This window comes from Phascolarctos cinereus, unplaced genomic scaffold, assembly GCF_003287225.1.
Source record: "Phascolarctos cinereus isolate Bilbo 61053 unplaced genomic scaffold, phaCin_HiC Scaffold_2;HRSCAF=192, whole genome shotgun sequence".
NCBI classification, from domain to species: Eukaryota; Metazoa; Chordata; class Mammalia; order Diprotodontia; family Phascolarctidae; genus Phascolarctos; species Phascolarctos cinereus.
In genome coordinates this window covers 291,131,275-291,144,162 of record NW_027555625.1, presented here as the reverse complement: position 1 = coordinate 291,144,162, position 12,888 = coordinate 291,131,275, and the positions used below count along the sequence as shown (strand labels likewise).

The 12,888-nt window shown below is 34.7% G+C and overlaps 1 protein-coding gene across 3 annotated transcripts in view; it reads right to left on the bottom strand.

Moving 5' to 3' along the window:
- Positions 1 to 2,140: 2,140 nt before the first annotated feature.
- Positions 2,141 to 12,888, bottom strand: part of ZNF507 (zinc finger protein 507) — a 28,655-nt gene continuing 17,907 nt past the window's right edge. Inside the window, exons 7-8 of one of the 3 annotated variants that reach the window (XM_020985054.2) lie at positions 6,204 to 6,338; positions 2,141 to 6,072 (exon numbers count right to left, since the gene is read on the bottom strand). In XM_020985054.2, coding sequence (XP_020840713.1) covers positions 5,703 to 6,072; positions 6,204 to 6,338 — 505 coding nt within the window. In that variant the 3' untranslated portion in view covers positions 2,141 to 5,702. The other 2 variants (XM_020985055.2, XM_020985056.2) reach the window with 2 other exon arrangements.

The following is a 12,888-nucleotide window of genomic DNA, read 5'->3' as shown; positions in this document are numbered from 1 at the left end:
ATCAGATTTGGCTTAAGGAGAGAATAACACACACACTCAATTGGGTATGGAAATCTATCTTACCCTACAGAAATTGGGGGGGGAGGAGGGACAAGAGAGCGGGAGGATGATAGAGGGGAGGGCAGATTGGGGGAGGGGATAATCAGAAGCAAACACTCCTGAGGAGGGACAGGATCAAAAGAGAGAATAGAATAAATTGGGGGGGGTAGGATAGGATGAAGTGAAATACAGTTTTTCACATGACTACTATGGAAGTGTTTTGCATGACTACATATCTATAACCTGTATCGAGTTGCTTGCCTTCTCAATGAGGGTGGGTGGGGAGGGAGGAAGGGAGAAAATTTGGAATCCAAAATTTTAAAAACAAAAGTTATAAAAAAAATTATTTTCACATGCAAGTGGGAAATAAGATATACAGGAAATGGGGTACAGAAATCTATCCTGCCCTACAGGAAAATTGAAGGGGAAGGGGATAAAAGAAGGAGGGAAGAGATAGAAGGGAGGGCAGATAAGGGGTATTCAGGATGCATGCCATCTTGGAGTAGGGGGAGGGATGAGATGGGGAGAAAATTTGGAACTCAAAATCTTGTGGAAGTGAATGTTGAAAACTAAAAATAATTAAGAAAATAAAAAAAAATTAGAAATCAGGCAAGTGCAAGCTAATGGCTCCATGAGACAAGAAATAATAAAACAAAGAAATAATAACAATACACAATAATACATACTACACTATACTAGTAAAACAAACAAAAAACCAAAATAAAATATCAAGAAACAATCAAACAAAATCAACAAAATGACAAAACAGGAGAAAATGTGAAATATCTACTGACCTGGAAATTAAGAATTATTGAACTTTCTGAAAGCCATGATTAAAAAAAAAAGCCTAGAAATCATCTTTGAAAAAATTATCAAACTGCCCTGATATCCTAGAACCAGAGGGTAAAAGAAATTGAAAGAATCCACCAATCACCTCTTGAAAGAGATCCCAAAATGAAAATGCCCAAGAGTATTATAGTCAAATTCCAAATTATAGTCAAATTTCTCCCAGGTCAAGAAGAAAATATTGCAAGCAACCAGAAAGAAACAATTTAAATATTGTGTAGCCACAGTCAGGATAACACAAGATTTAGCAGCTTCTCCACTAAAGGATCTGAGGGCTTGGAATATGATATTCTGGAATCAAAGTAGCTAGTATTACAACCAATAATCACTGCCCAGCAAAACTGAATATAATCCTTTAGGGAAAGATGAATATTCAATGAAATAGAGCACTTTTAAGCATTCCTGATGAAAAGAGCAGAGCTGAATAGAAAACTTGGTATTTTGACAAAAGTAAAAAGGAAAGGGAAATCATAAGGACTTAATATGGTTAAACTGTTTACATTCCTACATGGGGGAAAATTCAAGCCAGAGGAGTGTTTGCCTAGGGACAGTGGTTCTCAAAATATGATCTGGGGACTCTTAGGATGCTCAAGACTCGGGGTATCTGGGAAGTCAAAACTATTTTCATTATAACAGAGACATTTTAATTTCAAATATAGTAAGTATTGACTTTGGAAAAACAAAAGCTCTTTAGGAGATCAATACTTTTTTAAGAGTAAAGGGGTCTTGAGGCCAAAAAGTTTGACAACTACTGGGCTAGGACAGTACTGAGGGATGAACTAGAGGTCATGGTAAAGATGAAAAGTTTTGGGATTGAGGCATCAGATGCTTAGGTTCCAGCTGGATAAAGATATTTCAGAGTTCTTGATCATGGAAGTGGTACACTTGTGATAGTGAGAGCAAGAGTATGACCTTTTCTTGTATGGGGATGAGGTAGAGTAGATTATAAGAATTACGTTTGGCTAACAGGTATGAAAAAACCCCTTTGCAAAGTCAAAAAGCACTATAGAAATGAGGCTGCCATGTAAGAAGTCAATTATTTTTGGAAGAAAAATTCTAAAATTATTTGACTTTGGAAAGCTCAAATGCCTTTTGTCAGATAAGTTCATATGTTCAGTTTACTAGAGTTTAATATAGTTAATTTAATGAACAGTGATGAGCCTCTGACCATTTAACCTTTAGAAAGTGTTTCACAACTTTGTAAATAATGGTCCCAAATCAACATTTCCAAGTGTAGAATAATCCAGTAGACAAGTATTTTTAACAAAAAGTTTATTACCAAAATACAATATTAAAGTCAATACAAGACAAACTCCTGTAAAGCAAAATAAATTATTCTAACATCATACAGTATTTCAGAAGGTAGTTAAGGAAGCATTGTTGAATTTGCTTCATTGTTCTGTTCCATCATGAACACAATCCTAGAATTTTAGGCTTTAAGGCATGCAGCTTAATGTGCTGGATAATTTTATAAAATGCAGATCATCCTATTTTATTAAGATACAGTGTTAAAATTAACTGTATTCTTTACATGTCAGTTTTCTAAAGATTTTAATGCTTTGGCTATAAAAGCAGTGCCATAGTGTTATACAATGCTTATTTCTTAAAAAAATACATATCCATCTCCATGAATATTAAACTCAAATTTCTATTAAATATATTTTACATAACATTACTTTGAGCACCTGCTGTACATTTTTAAGGATTAATGATTAAATAAGTGCTTGTGAAAATTGAAAAATCTATGAATCTTCAGACAGGAGTTTGCTCTTACTTGTCAATCCAAGTACACTGTAGGATGATGAAATGTAAACATAGGGACTCACCGTTTTGCTTTACTAGTATAAACAACTCTTAAGTGGTTTTGGAATGATTTTTTTCTCTCAAACAGGATTAAAGTATTTAGAAAAAAGGTTACAGTGAGGGTCACTAAATTAAATTAGCTGGCCAGAGAGCTGAAAACGTAGGGCTCGAGTATAGTGTGGTATAGTAATTTTCTAGTTGTTGATGCGCTGACACAAAAGGGTCTCTGGATCATCAGAAAAATAACACTGTTGTTTATAGAATTATCATGTCTCACTCAAGAAACTTTTTAAAAAAGTTGCTTTCAGGATCAATTCTGGAAATCTTAAATGTGTGGTTAGAAAGATCTTGGACTAATGAAATCACTAATCTCTTCCTTTGTTATAAAGGGGGTTTCCCACTTGTTATTTTGATGTTTAATTCTGTCGAAATTACAGCCTTGACATTTGAATATTTAGAATACTTTTTCATTTTTTAAAAGTATTCTATTATTTGGTTTGACGTAGTCGGTAACCTCAGGCATATCACAAAATAATGGGAAAGTAAAACTGTGGATTCAAACCATGGACCTTGATACAAGTTTAATGACTATTTTTGTGGCCTTCATTTTCTTTCCATTACCTGTGACAATTGTAAAATTCATGATCCCATGTGGAAAATGTAAAGAACAATCAAGGGAATTGGTATGAAGGCACCAAAAATAGGCAAAAAATATATATATACATACACATATTTTTTCATAGAAGGGGAAAGGGGAGATGGGGATTACCAGGGCTTCTCCCCCTCCCAAACAATTATATAAAATGGGAACCACAAAAATGAATTGCTATATTGCATATTTAACATACGAATTCCTTAAGGTTGACCATTTTCAGCATTACTTCTTTCTACACTTGAAAAAACTAAGCTCCATATCCTCTAACTTTACAGAAATGACTGGAAATAAAAATCTGACCCACAATATCAGTACTGACCACTGTGATGACAATGGTACCATTTAAAATATTTGACTCTGATTCAAAATTTATTATGTTGCATTTTGATTCAGAAAAGATGAGACTATGGAACTGTAAAATTCTCTTGTTATTCCATACACATTGGTTTCAGTGATATATTTATTACATACAAATGTTTGGAAATCTGTTTTAAAAAAATTCTCATAGGTGGACTTAAATTCAATAAAAGGGTAAAAATTTTAATTAATGAGCTATATGACATTGCTGCAAAATCTTAATTTTATTTAACACACTTATGCATGTGTAACCTAAGTCACTGTCAAATTATAATGTAAGAAACACAAATCAGACAGTGCTATAACTCAAATTATTCTATAAGGATACCTTAAAAATTTAATTCCATTCTGCAGACTTGAGCTTATTCTGCTACCTCAAGTAAGAAGTGTATATACAACACCCCGACAAACTCTAAGTTGCCCAGCATCACAGTCTTTAATAAGGAGGATATTAGAAAATAAATGCAGAAATAGCACCATGAACATGGTGCACTGGGTGTACACCAGCCTTTCAGATCTGTAGTTACAGCTTATTTCTGTAACGAAATTATGCATAAATACGTGATAATAAATACAAAAGAAACACTGTTCTTACTATCACTCTTTGAAATACATTATAATAAAGTTTCTTACACGGAACTTATAATTTGTGAAAAACTAGAAGGGAGAATTGCACCTATGTGATGGCAGGTTTCGAGGCAATTTTCTTTAAAAAAAATCTGCTCTTCATTTCGCTTTTTCACAGAACACTCTTAAACTTTTCTAGATTTTTCTTAGGTAAGAAATATTGTTGAAGACTATTAAACCCTGTTTGTTATTTAAACTTTTACGGGAAAACTGAATTTTTCAGGATACAGCACTTGTGCTTATTATCCTACTTTTGCACAGGTAAATATAAAAACATCAGATTCATTAACTTCACCAAAAAAAAAGCCCCCATTTTAAGAGCCATCAAATTTCTCCCTCTATCTTCTGAATAATTTAAAGAGAAACCACTTATCAAGGAAAAACTATCACATACTTTCTCACTCAATTAAAAATGGTGATAGCTGTCAGAAAAATGTTTTAGTGATCAACAAATGAAACTCTTCTTATTTAAAGTTGTATTAAGCCTCTGGCAGCTTGCTTGCTTTTACTTGGGAGATGGGGCTGATTTTACTTAGAAAACTACAGTGCTCTGATTATCACTCAGAGATAGTGGCAACATGAGTATTGTACTTTTATAGTTACCATTTCCATAAAACTGGATTTGTTTTTTTTTTGGTGACTTCCTGATTATTTCTTCCTTATCCCCACTTAAAAATGATCTCATACACATAAATGAAAAGATACTTTTAAAATATCTACTTGCAAACCACGCTTGAATATAAAGGTGGCTGGTTTCATGTTTGTAAAAATAGGGTCAAATTCTTCTTATGCCAAGCTTGACTGGATGACTATTTCCTTTTAGTTCAGTATGGGATTCCAAATACATACTCCAAAGATAATTATTAAGATTCTCTGAAAACACTCTCGACCCAAAGTCCACTTGCTTCGCTTCTGATCCTGCCCTCCTTTTCAGTAACACTGAACACACCTAGATTTTTTAGGTAAAATTCCTCTCTACCCCAAAATTTGTTATGCCATCAGCTGTAAAGCAGGACAAATAACCTCTACCTAAAATAAAGGAGATATTTTTACTACAATGGTTCCTGAAAATACTTTATATTAACTCCTTTGTTCAGGTCTACAATAGGCATTTGGAAATGCAAATATTTGGCACAAGATGGGGGAACACAGTGTAGACACAAACTTCTTTGTTTCTTTCCCATTTGCTCCCCCTAACTAGGACTATTTATTCTTTATTGAGTATTGCCCATTTAAGAGTTCCTTTTCTTACTGCAATAGGTAGCTCACCAAAGTCACACTTGCCATTTACACAAATATCACACAAGTAATTTCCTCTTTAGTACCTCAGTTGACATTAACAAAGGTAGAGCTGTTGCTAGGAAAATGATTCCAACTAATTTGTGCTTAGAGTTGAGTTGTGGTCCTTATTTAGAATGATGTTTATAATTTCACCTTCATGCTCCTTCATATGATCTAGAAGGTTTTCCTTGCTAGTAGATTCAAAACCACAAATACAACAACAGAAGAGCAAAACACAGTATTCCATATTGGGAGGGGCCTGTTTGGGGTTCTTTTCTGAACTTTGTGAGGTATTATTCTTTGTTGGGCTAAGTTTTTTATTCTCTCTGGGACCTATAACTTCACTGGAAGCCTGGTTAACTGTTTCTGAAAATGACACCAAATTCTCTGAACTCCCCACAACAGAATTAGCTTTCTCATCAGTGCTGTCTGATAAAACCTTTCCGGGGGATTGTCCTTGAACCCTAAAAAACAAAAGCAAGAAATACATATATTTTAAATTAAAAATAACTGGCAGGGAGTGAATTTTCCAATTCAAAGATATGAGATGAATGAGAGGAAGGAGGAAGGGTGTAGGGTAGTTAAGATCACGCACCTGCCACTCTGTGAAATTGCATCATTGATAGCCTTATTTACTTGTTCATAGTTATAATTTTGGTCACTTGCATGTTTCCACATATGGGATTTCAAAGAAGGAGGATGGCTACATACATATCCACACAGAGAACATCTGAAAGATAGGTTCGGGACAAAACAATCAAAATGCTTTTTCAGTGCAATTTAAAGAAATAATACAGAACTTAGTGTCTCTTAAAGTCAGATCTAGGTATAACTTTGAAGAATCAAGTTAACAATTTCCTACTGCTCTAGCTAAACATAACTATGTTTAACATTTCCAAAAAGTTACCTATTCAGAATCTTGACTGAGTCACTAATAAGACGAAACATCCCTTTGTCCCTAAACAAAGGGAAGCTAAGAACTACTCCTCAAAAAGGATTTCAGTTAGATTTAAAATAGCCAAAAACAACTAAAACAGCAGCTAGGCCTGTAGAAGTTTTGAAAATTTTTTATTTTGTAAAATTTGGCATTTAACAATCTAACACTGTAAAGTAGCAGTTCCCAAACATTTTAGTCTCAGGACTTCTTCATACTCTTAAAAATTATGGAGGACTCCAAAGAGCTTTTGTTTATGAGGTTACAGCTCCCAATGTCTTCTGTGTCACAAAATAAAACAGACAAAAATTTTAAAATGTTAATTCAAAATAAGAAATACATTACACGTTAACATAAAATTTTTTAAAATTAAAAATAACTATTAAAAAACTTCAGTCAGAAGAGTGGCATTGTTTTATATGTTTATGCAAATCTCTCTTAACATATGACTTAATTGAAGAAAGCAGGATTCTTCTATCTGCTTGGGCATCAATCTGTTTTGGTATGTTTTTGTTGAAGTATGTGAAAATCCAGCCTTATACAGATATTTAGCTAGAAAAGAGAGGAGTATTTAAGTAAATAATGTCTCAGTATTATGAAAATTATTTTAAACTTGTGGACTTCCTGAAAGGGTTTTGGTTATCCCCAGTAGTCTCAAGAACTGCTGTTCTAAAGCTTTTAAAAAAATTCATCCATTCTTTCTTTAGTGTTGCACAAATCAATAAGTCTTGAATTTACCACTAAAAATTTGAGAAAGCTACTTTAATAACACATTTCTGTTCAGTACTTAATACAGACAAATATGTTTATTAATTGGTACTCATTCCTAAGTAACAATACAAACTGTTAGTGATACTGATGCAGAGAGGAAAATATGCAAAACAAGGAAATGAGGCAGGGACAGAACTTTTCTTTTCAGCATTTACAATAGCATGCTAAAATGTAAGATGGTATGGTTCTATATAGGTGGCTCCTACAATAACATCCAGTAATAGATACATCTTTCAGGAAACTTTATGTTATCTACAACTCCAGGTCCAAAGTTAATGCTTCTAGTATTTGAGAAATATTATCCCATAGTATTTTTTTTTATGAACTACTCACCTTAAGTTTTCATAAGCCTTAATAAGAAAGTAAAATGCATAAAACTAATATTTCAAATTCTTGGCCACCCAAACTGATCTGTGGTTCATGAGCCTGTGATCATCTTTTTTTCTATTAGTTGCAGACAATTTCACTTGAGTGAAAGTATTACACAGACAGACATCCTAGTCAACATATCTGCAAGCCAGTATGCTACATGAAGCACACTTAATTGCATTATGGTAGGATCACGGTAGTATATGATGCCCAACTAAAATAAAAAAGTGCATTGTAAAATGCCCCTAAACCACCAAAAATTATTTTGTAATTATAGGGTAAAGGAGCCCTTCAGAAATTAATTAATTAATTCATTCAACTGTCATTTACTAAATGCCTATTCTAGATAAACTTCTATGTTAAGGCATACAGAAAGTGGGCTTGAGAGGAGAGAGTCAGCGTGCCCCTAGAGGCCAACTGATGACAGCAGCAGGAAGTCATTAATAAAAAGGTAGGATGAATTAACCAGATACTGACAGCTTTCTGTTCCTGTCTGAAATTTTCCATTCCATGTAGAAATGTTCCAGTAAAAGCTAGACAGCACGACGACACAGTGGAATTACAAGGCTTACAGGCCTAGCTCTTGGCACTATGGACTGGTTCTGTGGCAATGTGGTAAAAACAGCCAAATCAAGAGACTTGGATTTTAGCCTCGTTTCTCTTAATTCTCTATGTGATCTTAGGCGAATCACAATCTCTCTCTCGGCCTCAAGTTTCCTTCTAAGTAAACTGAAGGTGTTGGGCTATTGATTATCTATCTCTAAAGTTCCTTCCAACCTCTCACACTGTCACTGTGAGTTATGTTCTTAGAGGAATTACATGCTAAGAAACCTTCTTTTCAAAACAAAATGTTATAGTTAGAAGAGGTATAAAATTAATATATAACATAAATGTAATTGTTTTTAAAATATTCTCTTTCTTAAATACATTCAATAATGTCCATTCATTTACAAAACCTTTCTTTGCAGTGTAACCAAAGTTGGTGTTGTGTGTGTGTGTGGGGGGTGTGTACACACATACATACACATAACCACACATACCTACTGAGCTATTAAACTGGAGCAAGGGGTCCTTCCTAAAATGTACAAACCACTCTCCTGGAAAGCAACAAATCAGTTAGGGGACAGAGGTGGGTGCAGAGAAAATGCTGGCTATCCCCAGAAGTGTATCTACTACAGATCCAAGAGTTGCCTTTTAAACAGGAGAAGGAAGCCAGCCATTTAACTTCACATTGTTTTAGGTCTTACCAAAAAATGGAGTACTTTGCTTGCTATTCAGTTTGAGTAAAGCACTAATAAAGATCTCTTTTTCGAAACCACAACACATTTTTAAAAGGAAAAGTATAAGTTACTTGTTTAAAATGCTTAATCACTTATAATAAATCCTCTTCCCCAACATTCATTTATTCATCTACCTTGAGCAGACTGTTACAGTGTACAGAGTACTGGATTTCTACCCAGAGAACCTGAGTTCAAATCATGGCTCTGCTACTTAAAACCTGCATGGCCTTGAACAAAGCATTTGCCCTCTGAGGGTCTATTTCCTTCAGTGTAAAATACAGAGGCTGGACAAGATGATCACACAAAGGACCCTTTCTAGCTCTACATATACGAGTCTCTGAAATCTCTAACAATATCCACACTTCAGGAATTACCTTACATCAGGGGTGGGGAACTATGAATGCTGAGAAATCTACTGAGACATTACCACATTCGTATTTTTTTCTTTCTTTCTTTCTTCTTGGTGAGGCAGTTAGGGTTAAGAGACTTGCCCATGATCACACAGTTATACCACATTCCTATTATCAACACTATATTTTAAAAATACAACTATAATTTATGACTATTTTTGCTTGGGAAGTGAGAATACTAGCTATAAAACTGAAATTTCTGCACCGTATACAGCATTCCAAATTCCTCATAAGACTTAAAATAGTATAAAGTGGAAAAAAAATTAAATACCAATAGAAACCTTAAAAGCCAATCTTGATATTTTCCATTTTGTATTTAAATGTGGTCATTAATATTAATTTGAAAAAGCAACCTGAGACAGACACTAAACTTACTTCGTTATGCCCAGAGATCTTAATTTCCTTATTTGTTTAGCTCCTGTATTCTCAAATTCAGTTTGAATTTGTTTACTTCCAAATCAGATTATAAATTCCTTGAGGGCAGACTGTATCATTGTTTATCCTTATATCTCTTCTAGCACCCAGCAAGGTAGCCTTTATGCAGTAAATGCTTAAATGCTTCTTGGATTCAACATCCACTTTACTGTTCCCACCACAGACCGCATCACTCTGTGCCAGACAGACTTGTCTGTACAAAACCAGGGTTCAGACAGATCGTGTATGTATTAAGAGCTTCCTATGGGCCAGCCACTGCACTAAGTGCTAGGCACACAAATTAGAGGAAAAGGAAAGACAGTCCACACCTCCAAGGAGCTTATAAGGATTTGGGTGTTAGGTAGAAGAACAGACAAATTCCAGCCAAAGTGATTACTGGCAAGAACAATAAATTATGTGTTCAAGGTCTATAATTTTTACTTAAAATTTTTATGTTAGTCTGATAAGGACGCTTAATACCTTTTTTTTTTTTTGGTGAGGCAATGGGAGTTAAATGACCTGCCCAGAATCACACAGCTAGTACGTGTCAAGTGTTTGAGGCTGAATTTGAATTAAGGTCCTCCTGACTCCAGGGCCGGAGCTCTATCTACTGTGTCACCTAGCTGCCCCCTGGCCACTTAATACTTCAAAGAATTTTTAAAGCTAAAATTTACAGTTTAATTTATTCTAAGAGATTTCCCAATTCTAAGCAATTCAAAGTGAGATAACTGCAAGACAGGAAGTAGCCCTAGCATCTATTACTTTCCTTTGTAAACAACTTGTAAAGATAAAGACTTTTATCTTTTGGCTTTAAAGTTCCCACTTACACTCCCTCTCCTCACTAGGAAATGCCTTATCTCTGTGGATAGGGCTAGTTTTTACAGCAAACATTCTTTAATGCACAGAAGTTCCTTAATTCCTTTGAGGGTAGTAGAAACAGAGATAAATTTATTGGAATTAATGAGTAAACTCTACCGCTCTGTAAAACTCCTAATATCACACCTTTTAGAGAAACAGGTAATTTTGAAGGCCCACTGTGCCTTAAGATACGAAGACTCCTAAAGTGCAAGCAAAGATATAAACTGGCAAAAGCTAATAATTCACCAATATGGCTTTTAATTTTTAGACAAAAAGTGATAACCTGTAGATACTTTGTTTTAAAGTGAAAATTTACATGTAAATCTGTCCTAAATCAATTCACTATTCCCTCTTTCAACTACGGGGCAAGTTACCTTTGGTAAAAGTATCAAGTTGAATGGAAAACTAACTCTATGAGGAAAAAAGTAACAGGATTTAGCAATCTCAATTTCTCTGTAAAGTCACAATGAATAGGGATTGTTTTATTCTTTGCACTTGTATCTACAGAGCACAGTATGAGTCTAGCAAAGAGCAGGTGCTAAATAAATAGTGTATTGATTGATTTCCCCTGAGCTTTTGCCTGCTTCTTCATAAAACCTCCTCTAACAAGGCATACCACCTGAAATAACAATGCCAGGATTTTTACCATTATGTACTTGCACTATTCCACTGGTATTTCAGTGTGGCGCTTCTGAGGTTGAAACCTCATATGGCTTTTCAAATTGTGTTTATTCTAGGAAAAATATATTTTGCTGAAAAAAGCACTACGTGAGCAATCCTAACTGCCTAAAAGCTGCATTCCTGATGTAGTCTACAAATTATACTTTTATTCTAAGACTAATGTGTTGATATCAGACTGTATCAGCTAAAATAAAATAAATAAATAAAATTTCCCCCTACCCTCCAACAAAGAATCCTACCCAAAACAAAAAGCACAAGGCCAATTTTAGTAAACAATGAATAGGGAGCCAGATAGTTCCAGGACCCAGGGAAAAAGGCTAGTTCTGACAACACCACACTTTGGACTGGCATTACTGTTCAATTAGCCCAAAAGTTCTGTATCAATTCAAGATTTCCAAAGCCACTTTTGAGAGTCTAATTCAAAACCCTGAAATCAGCTGAAGGTTAAAGAGGAAGTCATATCTGTCATTTTAAAATTTTGCTACTTTAGAAACTGGGTAAATTATCCTATGAGCTCTGTCTAGTTTTGGGTTCTGCAAATGAAGAATGTATAGAGTAAAGCAGTTGTAAGAGGAAATCACACTTCTTACAAAGTTGAGAAAATATGATCTATGTGAAGAGTCTGAAAAGAACTAATATTACTTAAACATGAAGATAAGGAAGCTAAAAAGTATGATTGTAAAGCTTATTCAAGGTTATAACAGAGAAGACAGTTATACTTGGGAACTTTATGATATTAACTAATAATGGAAAGGACTGACACAGGACATTGGAGAATGCTACTTTCGGAAGGTGGTGATGGCCTGCTGGTGACCTTGCTTGAAGGAAGATATAGGAAGAAACAGAAGTTTCTTTCAGTCCTATTAAAATTCCAAGCATTAAAAAAAAATACAATGCCTGAAAACTACATTTTCCTTTGGTAGACTGCTCTGAGGTCCTGCTCAAGAAAGCATTTGTGCTGCCTATGAAAATAAAAAATTGTGTGCAACCTACAGAACATTAAAAAAAAAGATCAAACACTGTGCTTCTTAATAAACGAATGGATTCCAAAACCCAAAGAATGACATTTCTCTCATGCTAAACAGTTGCCATTTTTTGTTCTCAGGAGTTGCACATTTGTTTGCAATTAAAAACAACCCTCCTAAAATACTGAAGGATGTGGGCAATGATTCTAACCAGGACATTCAGAAATTAAACTTTTTTTTTTTTTGCTTTTTAGGCAATTGAGATTAAGTGACTTGCCCAGGGTCACACAGCTAGTAAGTGTCAAGTGTTTGGTCTGATGCCGGATTTGAACTCAGGTCCTCCTGACTTCAGGGCTGGTGCTCTATCCACTGCGCCACCTAGCTGCCCCAGAAATTAAACTTTTTTGAGGGTAGGGGCAGAAGAACTGATTAAGATTCCCATGGTGAGAAGGATACAATTTCAATTAGATGAAAAACTGCTCAAAGGGTTTCACATAAACAAAAACTGGAGAAACCATAACTAGGAATATTATGGATGATGCTACTGAATCAATTAAAGGCAGAAACCCAATTAGTGGCTTTTGTTCTTTAATATGTG